General features: G+C 42.6%; 1 protein-coding gene across 5 annotated transcripts in view; it reads left to right on the forward strand.

The window, feature by feature from the left end:
* Positions 1-14,408, forward strand: part of slc25a25b (solute carrier family 25 member 25b) — a 48,656-nt gene extending 34,248 nt beyond the window's left edge. For all 5 annotated transcript variants that reach the window (XM_014143088.2, XM_014143092.2, XM_014143101.2 and 2 more), the window contains 5 exons: positions 5,088-5,246; positions 6,816-6,968; positions 7,226-7,501; positions 7,659-7,809; positions 11,101-14,408. In XM_014143088.2, coding sequence (XP_013998563.1) covers positions 5,088-5,246; positions 6,816-6,968; positions 7,226-7,501; positions 7,659-7,809; positions 11,101-11,285 — 924 coding nt within the window. In that variant the 3' untranslated portion in view covers positions 11,286-14,408. The remainder of the gene's footprint in view (positions 1-5,087; positions 5,247-6,815; positions 6,969-7,225; positions 7,502-7,658; positions 7,810-11,100) is intronic.
* Positions 14,409-16,567: the final 2,159 nt, after the last annotated feature.

Below are 16,567 nucleotides of genomic sequence, written 5' to 3' on the forward strand. Positions count from 1 at the left end.
AGACAGTCAGACCTGTAGATCAAATCCAAATTATTTGCCACGTGCGCCGAATACAAGTGTAGACTACTGTGAAATGCTTACTTACAAGCCGTTAACCAACAGTGCAGTTAAAGAAAAATAAAATATTTACCAAGTAGGCTAAAATAAAAAGTAATAATAAAAAGTAACACAATAAGAATAACAATAACGAGGCTATATGTCAATGTACATTTTAATGAATTGTTCAGCAGTCTAATGGTTTGGGTGTAGAAACTGTTGAGGAGCCTTTTGGTCCTAGACTTGGCGCTCCGGTACCGCTTGCCGTGCGGTAGCAGAGAGATCTGTCTAACTTTGGTGACTGGAGTCTCTGACAAAGATCATAGTGGAGATTCAGTTCACACACTCGTCATTCACACACTCGTGGTCCATATGTGACCGACCTGACTTGATTTGGTCTTATGTAGCAAAATTTGAAATTGTGTTTTTTATATTGGATAAAAGTAGACTCAGAGCTAGAAAATTGTATATCATACACTACAGTTGAGGAACGATGGGAAAGTAATTCTCATTTGAATGTTAATACATTTGTAACCCCACTTTTGAGAAAATGGTCCTTGAATGTTTTGTAACACCTACTGGAGAGCTCTTTGTCTACGCCCATTCTGCATCGTTCACACCCTCTTAAGCCTTAGCCCCACCCATCTCTTTAAGGATTCACGTGAGGCCACGTGCTAAACAGAGTGAGTACGGTAGTGTACTAAACAACCAAAGATTTCAAGACTAAAGTCTGGTTTATACTACGTCTATCGACATGTCTGTAGACAGTTGTCACACTGACATCATGAACATTCTATTGTCGCCCGACATCAAACTTGTCGTTATGAAAAAGTATAAACACAAAAATGACAGGCTGCAAGACATCAGCAGCCTGGTGGTCCAAAATTGAATATCTGGTGTATTTTAACACCAATAAGTCCATCCAGTCAATCTAGCAAACGAGGCAACTAAAAGCAACTTTCTAAACAATGTTTTTGTTTGTTTCTGGCTAGCGAGTCAGTCGGATAATGTTAGCTAGCTAAACCGTATGCTTTAACTTTCAATGAAAACGACTTTCATTAAAAAAAAGCTGCGTTAGACAGGATTACCTACACATACTGAGCAGCTCATGTTATAGACAGAAGCATGCTACATGGCAGACCAATCCGAACTCATCTCCCGGCATGTCCAGCCCATCCATTATGCCAGCCAATCATGGCTTGCGGGAAAGTTCCCATCTTTTTCTGTGGCTAAAACAACTAGTCTCATAATTGGAACAATTTTATTCATATTTACAGATGGCATACAAGTTTGTTATTAAGGCACATGAAAGTTCACATGTTCCACAAGGCATTTCTGCCAAAAAAACGCATTTTGCTATAAAAAATTAAAAATAAGAATTGGGGTTTCAAATGCCTCTCCTGTGAAGTAGTGACGTGCAACATACGCCTAGTTTCTTAAAACGAGCCACATACTGGAGCTAGGCTTAGGCGGTATCCAGATTGTCATACCTTTTATACTGACCTTGTGCCATGCTGAGATATACGGTAATACCGGCACTGAACACGATCACTGTTTTCAAACCCCACAGTCTCTGTAATCCATAGATTAGCAATGCTAAAAGGTAAAATGCTAACTAAATGCTAGCTAGAGCCTTGTGAACATTTTATTTGACCTAAACTATTTGCAGGACAGATACCCCAGCTCAAAAGTCCATAGTGTAATTAGATCTTACACCTGGCACTTGCTGCACAACACTGAGTGACTCCCAAGGCTCTGGTTTCTCGTCGTTGTGTGCTTGTAAACATGACTGGGGACTACCGGTAAGCTTCATAATGAAAAATCATGAAATGAACGCGATCTTCTTTATCTGCTAACGTATTGCACAAGTTGACTGCAGGTATTTACTTTAAAAGCAGCTTCAAATATTCACATTTATTAAAACACTTCAAATAAATAGTTTCAACGGTATTGACAGTATTAAAAAATGATCCCATGGCTATTTCCAAATACCCGGTATGTAGTATATATGGTAAACACTGGACCATAAGGAGTACCGTCACTTATATGTAAATTACAGTTTGGAGCAGGATGCCTTTTAACTACTATCACAAGGAATCTTATATCCTGGTCGGTTAGACCCGCTATCATTGTGAATCTTATATCCTGGTCGGTTAGACCCGCTATCATTGTGAATCTTATATCCTGGTTGGTTCGACCCACCATCACGGTGAATCTTATATCCTGGACGTTTCGCCCTGCCATCACGGTACGTTTGCATGTGACAAATGTTTTTATTTTTAATTTTGATAAATAAAATGTTTTTAAACTACAGTAGGCAAGTCAGTTGAGAACAAATTCTAATTTACAATGTTGGCGTACCCCGGCCAAACCCTAACTGGACGACACTGGGCCAATTGTGTGCCCCCCTATGGGACTCCCTGTCACGGCCGGTTGTGATACAGCCTGGAATCGAACCAGGGTCAGTGGTGTCTTACACCGCTGCGCTACTCGGGAGCCCCACATGGGGGACCAGTGCTAAGTGGACTTAAACTTGAGGGGATTTGAAGGGGTTAAAAGCGGTTCTGCAGCTGAGATACAGTGGGTGTTATCACAATTTGTCGTGACCCCCACCTCCTTTTAAGAGCTCAAACTTAATTTCAAGGGACATTCCTGTTTAAATGATTGTAGGGTAGCGACTGGCTGATTCCCTGCAGGAGGTGGAACTTCTTCTAAAAACCCCTGATGCTTCTGTTCCTTAGAGGACCCCCCCTCTACAGTTGTCAACAAAGTTAAATGATTTCCCAATCGTTTGCTTATATATTTAAATAGTGTTTATACTGGGGTATGATACCGTGCTACGCCACTGCTTAGAACTTAACTAGAAGTTAAGTATAACTATAAGAAATCTAAGATGTGTCAAATAAATGATATGCAGCTCCAGCTGTGCATTTGGTTTACTAACTTGTTAGCTAAGTGGCTAGATGTTAAAATCAAGCTTCTTGGTTACAGCAGAGACTGAATGAATGAGTGAAAATTTTTTTTGTGTCAAATCGCCAGTTGGCAACCCATCCCTTACGGAATTAATTGACACACAAACAAACATTCAATCCCCTCCTGGATCAAGATCCCTGTTGCCTAAATAGTAGTATTTTAAATATAATTTAAGAAATAGTGCCCCTTGTGTGCACATTGAGTAATACCGTATACCCCAGTATGGTACAGAAACTGTATGAAAATGTGGATACCGTCCAACCCCATTCTGGATGATGATTGCATAATACTGTTGGTCACAGGGTAGAATAAGGAAAGCAGACCCACCAGTCCAACAACTCTATGTCAATCATGGGACCTCGCTGGAAGTGTGTATATGCCTCGTACTTCCCTCCCTCTTATCATGTCAGAGCAGCCTGTGCTACTCCTTATCCCTCCCATGTCCCAGAAAGTCTTATAGAACTTACCCAGACCGGATGTGGTGCTTCAGTGCTCATCTAATGCCCCAGGCAAGGCCCATAGTTGCCAGTTCAAGGCATAGCAGTCATTAGGTCATGATCATTGCCTTGAAATGGTACACACATACAATAGTCTTGGGCATCATGTTTGCAATTTTACATTGTTCAGATACAAGACCAGAAATTACTTGTAGATATAATTGTGACAAGTCTATATGATATATAATCTATACTACCGTTCAAAAGTTTGGGGTCACTTAGAAATGTTGGACAGAAAAAAATGTTGGTCCATTTTTAAAATAACATCAAATTGATCAGAAATACAGTGTAGACATTGCTAATGTTGTAAATTACTATTGTAGCTGGAAACGGCAGATTTTTAATGGAATATCTACATGGGCGTACAAAGGCCCATTACCAGCAACCATCACTCCTGTGTTCCAATGGCATGTTGTGTTAGCAAATCCAAGTTTATAATTTTAAAAGGCTAATTGATCATTAGAAAACCCTTTTACAATTATGTTAGCACAGCTGAAAACTGCAGTTCTGATTAAAGAAGCAATAAAACTGGCCTTCTTTAGACTAGTTGGGTATCTGGAGCATCAGCATTTGTGGATTAGATTCCCGGCTCAAAATGGGCAGAAACAAAGAACTATTCCTTGCGAGAAATTTCCAAGAAACTGAAGATCTCATACAACGCTGTGTACTACTCCCTTCAAAGAACAGCGCAAACTGTCTCTAACCAGAATAGAAAGAGGAATGGGAGGCCCCGGTGCACAACTGAGCAAAAGGACAAGTACATTAGAGTGTTTAGTTTGAGAAACAGACGCCTCACAAGTCCTCAATTGGCAGCTTCATTAAATAGTACCCGCAAAACACCAGTCTCAACGTCAACTGTGAAGATGCGACTCCAGGATGTTGACCTTCTAGGCAGAGTTCCTCTGTCCAGTGTCTGTGTTCTTTTGCCCATCTTAATCTTTTCTTTTTATTGGCCAGTCTGAGATATGGCTTTTTCTTTGCAACTCTGCCTAGAAGGCCAGCATCCCGGAGTCGCCTCTTCAACCCACAAATGCTGATGCTCCAGATACTCAACTAGTCTAAAGAAGGCCAGTTTATTGCTTCTTTAATCAGGACAACAGTTTTCAGGTGTGCTAACATAATTGCAAACGGGTTTTCAATTAGCCTTTTATAAACTTGGATTAGCTAACACAACGTGCCATTGGAACACAGGAGTGATGGTTGCTGATAATGGGCCTCTGTATCTAATATAATTATTGTATAGTTTTTTTTTTACAAACATCAACCCCCCCCCCCCGCCCCACATAATACGCCTCAGGTTTTAGCCTCTAAAAGTATGCGGACGTCTGATAGAGCTGTTGAAGGTACTACTCAACAATGTACATGCACTGTAATGTGTGTGATTATTACACTGTACTTGCCTATGTTATTTCCATGTAAATACCTACGTGCCTTGTCGAACATCGCAAGACACGTTTTCGTTGACAGTGTTCATGGACATTTTGAAATGGGTTTGCCTATAGTTGTGTTGATATTGTTTAGGCCAGAGGAAAAACTCAATTGACCGGTCATCTTACCGGCACCTCTTTGTTTGTCCGTCAGATCTTCGATGTTGGGGAGAGTCTGATGGTCCCAGATGAGTTCACCGCCGAGGAGAAGAAGACTGGGATGTGGTGGCGACACCTAGTGGCTGGAGGGGCAGCCGGCGCCGTGTCTCGAACCTGCACAGCACCTCTGGACCGGCTCAAAGTGCTCATGCAGGTAAGGACACTTCCTTTGAGAAGATATGGCAAGAACTGACCTCACGCAAAAGGGACAAGAACTCGGTTCTTTGTGTTCACACTGCAAGTGAACCCGGATCCCCTTTAATGCAACGCTTCTTAGTTCACTTTAACTTTAAACAGCCAGTCAGGATTTTGTCTCACGTTAAAAACAAACTTCAGACCCTACTTCTACCCTAAACAGTAGTAATATCACGTATCTATGTGTTAGTCCTATAGACGGGTGCGTGCGCAACTATGGAGCAAAACAGACGGGGTTGGCTTAGATTGTTTATTGAAAGCATAAATATATTTGCACAATGAGCACTTGTCTCTCTTACATCGTTACAGTTGTTGGTTGGTTAGCTAGCTAGCGGAGTCAATCACCACCTTCCGGAGACACCTGAAACCCCACCTCTTTAAGGAATACATAGGATAGGATAAAGGAAACCTTTCTAACCCCCCCATAAAAGATTTAGATGCACTATTGTAAAGTGGTTGTTCCACTGGATATCATAAGGTGAATCCACCAATTTGTAAGTCGCTCTGGATAAGAGCGTCTGCTAAATGACTTAAATGTAAATGAATTTTTGCCATATTAGCATAGATGTGACATCAGTCAAAACACCTCAAAACAACATATGATATTAAGAACAAGATAAAACTATATGAAATGAACCACCTACGATTCCCTACATGGCAGCTTCTTGTCATTGTTGCTAGCTATCTGGCCATCCAGAATCACAACAACACAGACTTCTGATGTTGTCAGCTAACCCGTCTATAGCAGAGAGACAATTGCATAAGGTCTGTCCTTAGGACACCGTTTCTGCTAGCAAGTGCAATTCCACTGATATGATGCACCAGGGATTGAGACACAGATGGGTGACATGGCAGAGTAGGAGGCAGAGTTCAGCTTTCTCACATTTCATTTTTTATTCAACCTTATTTATCCAGGTAGTATTATTGGGATGAAATCTATTTTTCAAGAGCGACCTGGTCCAACCAAGACAGCAGCAGGGGGGAACAATGTCTCAGACAAATATCCGACGTAACAACTTAGACATATACGCCATAAACAAATTATAGATGTAGACAAATATACATTATAATTACATACCCAGATCAATCCCTAAGGCCCGAGCTCACCCTCGGGTTGTAACGTGATTGGGTGGAAGAGAGCCAATGCAAGGGAATGTTCATGTGTGTCTGTTGGTCAATGATGTTAGCAGCGTGTGTTCCACCAGCAGAAGCAGACTGGCATAAATAACAGCTCAGAGTTTGTCTCTCTTTCTCGATCTGTTCATCCCTCGGTTCTTCACTCACATCCAGTTTTTTTTTATGAGCCGAGAGAGAAATTCTCATTCATTATAGCATAATCAGGGTAAGTACAATAACGGCAAAAGTCATGAAAATATGAACAATGTTATAAGGGGATTTTAGGATGTGAAGTTGCATCCAGTTCCTCCCTGTTACAATGCATTTCAATAACTTGAGTTCACATGCAACGTGGTGATTTGAATAATGTGAATTTTGTGTTGACTAAATTGTCTCTCGGCTTGGTCTCCAGGTTCACGCCACCCGTACCAACAGCATGTGCATCGCCGGCGGCTTCACCCACATGATCCGTGAGGGTGGCATGAGGTCGCTATGGCGAGGCAATGGCATGAACGTCATCAAGATTGCCCCCGAGTCGGCCATCAAGTTCATGGCTTACGAGCAGGTAAACCTATCGTTCAGCACCCTTACTTTGACATGACGGGACCCTTTCTAGTGTTGTCAATTGAAGCCAATGAAAGATGTGGTATCAACAGCTCTGTAATTTACGGTCCTTTGGGCAAAAAATGACTCCTTCAGACTCTGTCTAGAAACATACTCAGAGGAAAAATGTTAAGCAACTCGCTTAACAACTTTGTCTTAACTAGGTCCTCATGTCCTAGTTGTTCAGAACTGACACTAACAATAGTTGTTGTTGTCCAGATCAAACGGTTGATAGGCAGCAACCAGGAGACCCTGGGCATCCTGGAGAGGTTTGTGGCTGGATCCCTGGCTGGAGCCATCGCTCAGAGCAGCATCTACCCCATGGAGGTGTTAAAGACCCGCCTAGCCCTGAGGAAGACAGGACAGTTCTCTGGCATCGCTGACTGCGCCAAACACATCTTCCGGAAGGAGGGCATGGCCGCCTTCTACAAGGGCTACATTCCCAACTTGATAGGCATCATCCCCTACGCTGGCATTGACCTGGCCGTCTACGAGGTGGGTGGGTGTGAGTGAGTGAATGGAGGGAATTGAAAGGAAGTTGTTTAATACTATTAGTCTCACTGTCATTCTTATCTCTTGCTACCACACATCTACTTTCTCTACAACTAACCTCATTGTCTATTTCTTTCTCCCTTCTCCTTCCTCCATCCAGACTCTGAAGAACTCGTGGCTGCAGCGCTACGCCACAGACAGTGCAGACCCAGGGGTGTTTGTCCTTTTAGCCTGCGGTACCACTTCCAGCACCTGTGGCCAGCTGGCTAGCTACCCCCTGGCCCTGGTCAGGACCCGCATGCAGGCACAAGGTACGCCCTCTGCCCATTTCTATTTGGAGTTTCATAAGATCACTTGCATAGAATTAATTGGTGACAGTGTTGGTTCATGGACCAACCATAATCGGTGGTACAATGGAATGTGTTAATCGGGGATGCGTAATACGTCTGTCTCCGTACTGGTACAGGGGTAGTGTATTTTATTACAGATGTTATATATAGTTTCCATATCAGATAGTTGTCGACATTTTGAGATTTCCATACCCAACTACAACATTTTCTGTCAAGATTGAACTGCCAAAGGGGGAGGAGTTAGCCTGCAAAGTTCTGTCATACTTTCCAGGTCTATGCCCAAACAGTTTGAGCTTCTAATTTAAAAAATTAATCTCTCCAGAAATAAGTCTCTCGCTGTGCCCTGGTCACCATATGTGAATTGATTGCCCCCCATCTATCTTCAGAGTTCGTTCTGTTAGGTGACCTAAACTGGGATATGCTTAACACCCCGGCAGTCCTACAATCTAAGCTAGATGCCCTCAATCTCACACAAATTATCAAGGAACCCACCAGGTACAACCCTAAATCCGTAAACATAGATATTATCCTGACCAACTTGCCCTCCAAATACACCTCTGCTGTTTTCAATCAGGATCTCAGCGATCACTGCCTCTTTGCCTGCATCCACTATGGGTCCGCGGTCAAACGACCACCCCTCATCACTGTCAAACGCTCCCTAAAACACTTCTGCGAGCAGGCCTTTCTAATCGACCTGGCCTGGATATCCTGGAAAGATATTGACCTCACCCCGTCAGTCGAGGATGCCGTCGTTCTTTAAAAGTAATTTCCTCACCATCTTAAATTAGCATGCCCCTTTCAAAAAATGTAGAACTAAGAACAGATATAGCCCTTGGTTCACTCCAGACCTGACTGCCCTCGACCAGCACAAAAACATCCTGTGGCGGACTGCACTAGCATCGAAAAGTCCCCGCGATATGCAACTTTTCAGGGAAGTCGGGAACCAATACACGGAGTCAGTCAGGAAAGCAAAGGCTAACTTTTTCAAACAGAAATTTGCATCCTGTAGCTCTAACTCCAAAAAGTTCTGGGGCGCTGTAAAGTCCATGGAGAATAAGAGCAACTCCTCCCAGCTGCCCACTGCGCTGAGGGTAGGTAACACTGTCACCACCGATAAATCCACAATAATCGAGAATTTCAATAAGAATTTCTCTACAGCTGGCCATGCTTTCCTCCTGGCTACCACAACCTCGGTCAACAGCTCCTCACCTCCCGCAGCTACTTGCCCAAGCCTCCCCAGCTTCTCCTTCACCCAAATCCAGATAGCAGATGTTCTGAAAGAGCTGCAAAACCTGGACCCGTACAAATCAGCTGGGCTAGACAATCTGGACCCTCTCTTTCTACAAATGATCTGCCGCCATTGTTGCAACCCCTATTACCAGTCTGCTCAACCTCTCTTTCATATCGTCTGAGATCCCTAAAGATTGGAAAGCTGCCGCAACACTCTAAACCCAAACTGTTATAGACCTATATCCATCCTGCCCTGCCTTTCTAAAGTCTTCGAAAGCCAAGTTAATAAACAGATCACTGACCATTTTGAATCCCACCGTACCTTCTCTGCTGTGTAATCAGGTTTTTGAGCTGGTCACTTGTGCACCTCAGCCACGCTCAAGGTACTAAACGATATCATAACCGCCATCGATAAAAGAAAGTACTGTGCAGCCGTCTTCATCGACCTGGCCAAAGGCTTTCGACTCTGTCAATCACCGTATTCTTATTGGCAGACTCAACAGCCTTGGTTTCTCAAATGACTGCCTCGCTTGGTTCACCAACTACTTCTCAGACAGAGTTCAGTGTGTCAAAGCGTAGGGCCTGTTGTCTGGACCTCTGGCAGTCTCTATGGGGGTACCACAGGGTTCAATTCTCGGGCCGACTCTTTTCTCTGTATATATCAACGATGTCGCTCTTGCTGCGGGTGATTCCCTGATCTACCTCTACGCAGACGACACCATTCTGTATACATCTGGCCCTTCTTTGGACACTGTGTTAACGAACCCCCAAACGCACTTCAATACCATACAACACTCCTTCCGTGGCCTCCAACTGCTCTTAAACGCTAGTAAAACCAAATGCATGCTTTTCAACTGTTCGCTGCCCGCACCCGTCTGCCCGACTAGCATCACTACTCTGGACGGTTCTGACTTAGAATATGTGGACAACTACAAATAACTAGGTGTCTGGCTAGACTGTAAACTCTCCTTCCAGACTCATATTGAACATCTCCAATCCAAAATTAAATCTAGAATCGGCTTCCTATTTCGCAACAAAGCCTCCTTCACTCACGCCGCCAAACATACCCTCGTAAAACTGACTATCCTACCGATCCTCGACTTCGGTGATGTCATTTACAAAATAGCTTCCAATACTCTGCTCAGCAAACTGGATGCAGTCTATCACAGTGCCATCCATTTTGTCACCAAAGCTTCTTATACCACCCACCACTGCGACCTGTATGCTCTAGTCAGCTGGCCCTCACTACATATTCGTCGCCAGACCCACTGGCTCCAGGTCATCTATAAGTCTATGCTAGATAAAGCTCCGCCTTATCTCAGTTCACTGGTCACGATAACAACACCCACCTCTAGCACTCGCTCCAGCAGGTACATCTCACTGGTCATCCCCAAAGCCAACACCTCCTTTGGCCACCTTTCCTTCCAATTCTCTACTGCCAATGACTGGAACGAATTGCAAAAATCGCTGAAGCTGGAGACTTATATTTCCCTCACTAACTTTAAACATCAGTTATCTGAGCAGCTAACCGATCGCTGCAGCTGTCCTTGGCCCATCTGTAAATAGCCCACCCAATCTACCTACCTCATCCCCATATTGTTTTTATTTACTTTTCTGCTCTTTTGCACACCAGTATTTCATCACCATCTGCTCATCTATCACTCAAGTGTTCATTTGCTAAATTGTAATTACTTCGCTACTATGGCCTATTTATTGCCTTGCCTCCTCACGCCATTTGCACACACTATATATAGACTTTTTCTTTTTTTTCTATTGTGTTATTGACTGTATGCTTGTTTATTCCATGTGTAACTCTGTGTTGTTGTTGTTTGTGTCGCACTGCTTTGCTTTATCTTGGCCAGGGCGCAGTTGTAAATGAGAACTTGTTCTCACCTAGGTTTACCTGGTTTGATAAAGGTCAAATACATTTTTTTTAACTTTGTTTCCAGATCGGTACATCCCTAGTGTTGATGTGTATTTCTTGTCTCTCATCTATCTTCCTCTCATGTTGTGTCCCCTCAGCCACCATCGAGGGCGGTCCCCAGATGACCATGTCAGGGCTGTTTAAACACATCGTGAAGACTGAGGGTGTGTTCGGACTCTACCGGGGCCTGGCCCCCAACTTCATGAAGGTCATTCCAGCAGTCAGCATTAGCTACGTGGTCTACGAGAACCTCAAGATAAGCTTGGGGGTCGTGTCTCGGTGAGGACCAGGAGGAAAGGGAGGGAGCACCTCCCCTAAAAGCCAAAGGGTTATTTTTTGCTTTTCTTTTTGGAGAGAAAAAGAGGAGAGCGAGGAGTAGGAGACTGAGTGGGAAGAGTTACCAAGCAGCGGAGCAGGTGACTCGGAAAGAAGGGGTTGTTGCTGGGATTGTTGGAAACGTTGTCTCATTCTGTGAATGTTATGAGGACAGGTGGGTCGAGGTGAATGGAAGGGGGAGATATATACTACAACACTAACAACTAAAACGGGGTTCTCCAACCCTGTTCCTGGAGAGCTACCTCCAGGAGGGTAGCTCCAACCCCCCCACCAGGAACAGGGTTGGAGAACTTTAGACTAAAAGAAGTGATGGACAGATGTGGACAGACACTGTGACTTGGAGGGAGGTATGGGGATCCTCTCTCATAGATGTAACCTTTAATCATCATTATTTAATGTGTTATTTTGTCATCCAGGTTAACTAAAAAGCAATCTCTTCACTGGAACACCAACATTCTCCAACCAGCTTGAAGTTTGCTAATAATAATGTATTTAGGGACCAAGAAGCTGCTTTTGTTCGTGACTGTTGCATTGTGGCGGCTGTTGTATGTTTGTGGGAACTGGGGACTGACAAAATCAACTGGGGGAGCACATATCAAGTAAATGTTTGACCCTTCGTCCCATATTACTATCCTATAGGTGGCAGTATTGGTTAACCTATCTGGCTTGTGAAAGACAACCAAAGCCTAATTCACAAAAAGGGCTTTTTTGATTGTCATCTAAAAGGTTCTTATGTATTATCTGTCCCCCTTTAACGCAGCACTCCCCAATTCTGCAACTATTAGGGCACTAGCTGTGGCAAATTTGTCTCGAGGGAGAAAAACCTCAACTCAGAATTTTGGTTGAACTGATTAATTCATGTATTGTTTTGCCCCATTCAAAAGAAATCCAAACTGTGGTTTTCCTTTTTCTCATTGTTTGACTTGATAAGAATGTTAAACTGATTTGAACTGAAAAGGCGATGCAGGTTGAATGCCCATAGTGTCTTATTGTCCACTTAGTCTTAAAACAGCTGGTAAGAAGATGTGTGTGTCTTGATGCTAATTTATTTTCGTATTATAACCAGATATTTATTTAAATGTGGTCCGTACAGACAGCACTCAAATAATAGATGCTGCTAGCATATAAGTTTAGTTACAATACTATAACAACATATTCAGCAACTGTTTATATATTGTATTTAGCAATTATGATGCAACACACTGATTAGCCTACCTATTGATCAAGGTTTGGGGTGTTACGTTGTCACTACCTGTTTAACATTTCGGACAGGAAGTCCTGATTTGACATTTGTTCCTTCGGACCTTCTCTGCATCTGAAGTCTACAGTCTGTAAATGTGTGAATTTCCAGGGTGCAGGATATTCCATGTCCCTTTTCAATAAGTCTGTGAGGGCGTAGTGGCGTAGTGCGGCCTTAGTCAAAGTGCATTACACTGGGAGACACCGCATCAGCAAGTGTGGGAGTGCTCTGTCCCCAGTGCTGCAGAATGGAGAAAAATATCTGCAATGGGACAGGGCAATGGTCTGTGTGAATGAGGACCTGTGTGCATGAGGTCTCTCGTTTTGCTCCATTACATTTAAACTGCAATGAGCAAACACTTCCACCACCAAGCTTCCTCTCACTACAATTAAACAAGAAACACTTAATAATGCACTTTAAGGTAATTTTCTTTAACTTCAACCAGACTTGAATCTTTTTTTTTTACACAAATCAAATGAGTGATCGCTAGCATTGCATTGTGATGCTTTTTATCATACATTTGACTGAAATGATTAATATTAAAGGCCCAGTGCAGTCAAAAACAAGATATTCTTGTATTTTATATGTATATTTCCACACTGACGTTGGAATAATACTGTGAAATTGTGAAAATTATAATGCCCTTTTAGTATAAGAGCTGTTTGAAAAGACTGCCTGAAATTACAGCTTGTTTTTTGGGGATGGAATTTGGCCTTCCATGGTGACATCACCATGCGGTAAATTAGTTAATAGACCAATAAAGAGTTCCAAACCTTTCTGCCCATAACAGCACATGTTCTGTTTTCCCCTCCTAACTCAGACCATTCCCAGACAGTCCTAGCAAAATTCTTGCTTGAGAAATTGCTTTTTGATAAGAAGCTATTTTTGTATATTTTTGATCATTTTAATTGAAAACAATCCCAGTAAGGTACTTAATTGTTACCCAGAAATGATTTGATATTGAGATAAAAATGGCTGCATTGGACCTTTTAATTGTTATATGGAGCATGAATCGAGGCTGATATGTTATTTGTTGTAAGGCTTAATGTCTCAAAAGCTGTTTGTCCTGTATGCTGAAGGCCTTATTTTACCTGAGATCCATGAATCGACTTTTTGATTCATGTACTCAGTTTCCAGAGGATGGAGAGAGAAATTGGTCTAAGTAATTTATTTTGTTCCATCCTCAGGGAGAATTTAGTAGTTCTGAAAAACACATTTTTCTCGTAATTCCCCCTGTCAATGTTTCCCAGTGTTCACTAGGCAGTGTCAGTTTCCCTAGTCTTCACTGTCCCCTCACTGCATGTATTTATAAAGGGGAACTTATATGCATAAACATGATGACACATGGTTGTCATTATTTGGCTAAAGGCTTTTTCTGCTTGGCACAGCTCCACAAAAATAAGTTTATCTTTTACAGTTTTGCTTTAGTGCAAATATCAGAGCCTGAATCCATATGTTCTGTCCACAAGAGGATGGAAAAGGCTGAGTCTGTAGTATTGTACTCCAACTAAGGATACCACTCCATACTGCCTGAAATGTAGCGCTTTCTCTTGCATTGACGAGCAGGCAATCAGACTCGTCGCTTTTGTAAACTTGAAATGCACTGCACATGGTCCCCCTGTTTATTGCTTTAGGCTGAAATGTATAGTATCTATATATTAGTCTTTTAGATGGTCTCTTTTGAATCAAACAGACTAAATACAGACTAAATCCTGAATATGTTTAGAAAAGTATTGAAAACAATTGTCCTTTTGTAGAAGAATGCATCTTTGTTGAAGGAATGTAAAGCTAAATGTATTCATGCTTATGTTTTAAAGTAACTCAATATTAGATTTTGTATTGAGTCCTGGTTTGAATTGACCACATCTGAATCACTTCACATCTTAAGCACTATACATAGATATTGCATAGCAAATGGAGGATCAATGACTGTCCCAGCCTGTACCAACCAGGCCTCATCATTGACATGGTGGAGAGGGAGGCACAGACTTCAAATGGGATAAAACATGAACGAACATGAAACTTGACACCTGCAACATATTTTATAATGCTTAGAAATTGTATCCCAGACAATAGAAGTGAGAAGAACATAGTGAAAATGTGTCAAATAATCTATTTACAGTGAGACCCAGACTTTGCTTTTGTTTGTCACTGTTGCGCTCGGATGGCAGCTGTGGTGTGTTTGTGGGGGAGACGAAAGCTACTGGCAGAGCCGGTATCTCTATGAAAAGTGAGCCTTCACCCTGCAGTACTTATGAATATCATATAGGTGTCAGTATTGGTCAACCTGGCTTGTGAAAGACCACCAAAATCAAGACAAAGGGATGATAGTCATCACACAGCCCTACACCTCCACAAACTTTACACATCATTTAATGGGAATATGCCATGCATGGTACAAAATACAATCTCCAAATGTGTATCTTGCACAGGGGAGAAAATGTAAATACATTTTGATGTCTAAACTTTCTGATCCTGATACATAATGGGGATTCACCCCGTTGTTTTACCAAAAAGGCTCAGACTTTTGTGTTTCCACAGCCCGGCTCTAGTGTATCGCTGGACCATGGCCTCAGTGGACCAGCTCTGACTTGGGACCAAGACAAGGCCACTGGTATTTTTCAGCTGGCATTTACATAATGTATTGCCCGTTGAGAGGCTTTGAAGTCACCGGTCGGACATATTGGCACTCCCCAGTAGGAGCAGTCCTCCTTTGGAATGAATGGAATTCTACAGTATTTCAATTAAATGTTTTAAGGAAAAAAATGACATGTATTTCAGTATTTTTTGTTGTAGTGGGGACAGTAACATTAGTAATCTAGCTCAGATATACTTTTAAAGTATGCATTAAGGTGTCTGTAATAGAATAAACATGTCAAATGAATGTAAACATGAATAAATGCAGTTCTATAGCTTCCAAAATATGTTTTACAATTGTGGGGGAGTGCCAAGATGGAGGCAAGGTGGCTTCAATACAGTGCCCCCTATTAGTCATCTAGTGTATATATAAATCATTGGCTAACACCTTCCACTGTTAACACCTCACAAAGCAATTGTGTTGACGATGCAGAGGTTGTTGATTCTGCTCTTCATAAGTCTTCAGTGTCAACCCTAGCTATGGAAAAACAGTCCCCCCCGCCAAAAAAAAAAACATTAACATAATCATTGGCAACACAGTGGTGCTGTAATGGAAAAACCCTATAATAGACTCAGTCTGCCCCTGGCCTCTGCCTTTGGGGCACTTGTGTAGATCTGGGGGAGTTGGTTGGGTGGGTGGATGATTTAGTGGTGGCTCCACCTTGGGTATTTTGCTGTGTTGCTTGTGAATGACCGGTTCCTTCCAGTCTGAGTGTGAGTGGGGATGGTGTTTGGGAGGTGTTTACGGACAGGGTCGCTGTGTCTCTGGACTGCCTCTGTTCCCAGTGGTTATGATGCTCAGTCAGCCAGAAGAGGATGCCCCCCCCCAATTACATCACAGCAAAACACAACAGCCTACATCATTAAAAATATACAGCATACAAGACATTACCTTATTACTCTATTACAAATTTACAAATACCATAAATACAGTGAGTTAAAGTGTGTGCATATGCTTGTGTGTGTGTGTTTGTCTCTTCACAGTCCGCGTTGTGCCTTGGTGTTCTATCTGTTTTTTAAATCTGATACTACTCGCTTGAGTTACTTGATATGGCAGAGAGTTACATGTAGTTATGGCTCTATGGCTCTAATGACAACAAGCTCAGTCCGATGATGCTGACACACCACCCCAGATCATGACGGACCCTCCACCTCCAAATCGATCCCGCTCCAGAGTACAGGCCTCAGTGTAACGCTCATTCCTTCGACGATAAACAGGAACCGACCATCACCCCTGGTGAGACAAAACCGCGACTCGTCAGTGAAGAGCACTTCTTGCCAGTCCTATCTGGTCCAGCGACGGTGGGTTTGTGCCCATAGGCGACATGGTTGCCGGTGATGTCTGGTGAGGA

The sequence above is a fragment of the Salmo salar genome, chromosome ssa01 (genome assembly GCF_905237065.1).
Source record: "Salmo salar chromosome ssa01, Ssal_v3.1, whole genome shotgun sequence".
Lineage (NCBI taxonomy): Eukaryota > Metazoa > Chordata > Actinopteri > Salmoniformes > Salmonidae > Salmo > Salmo salar.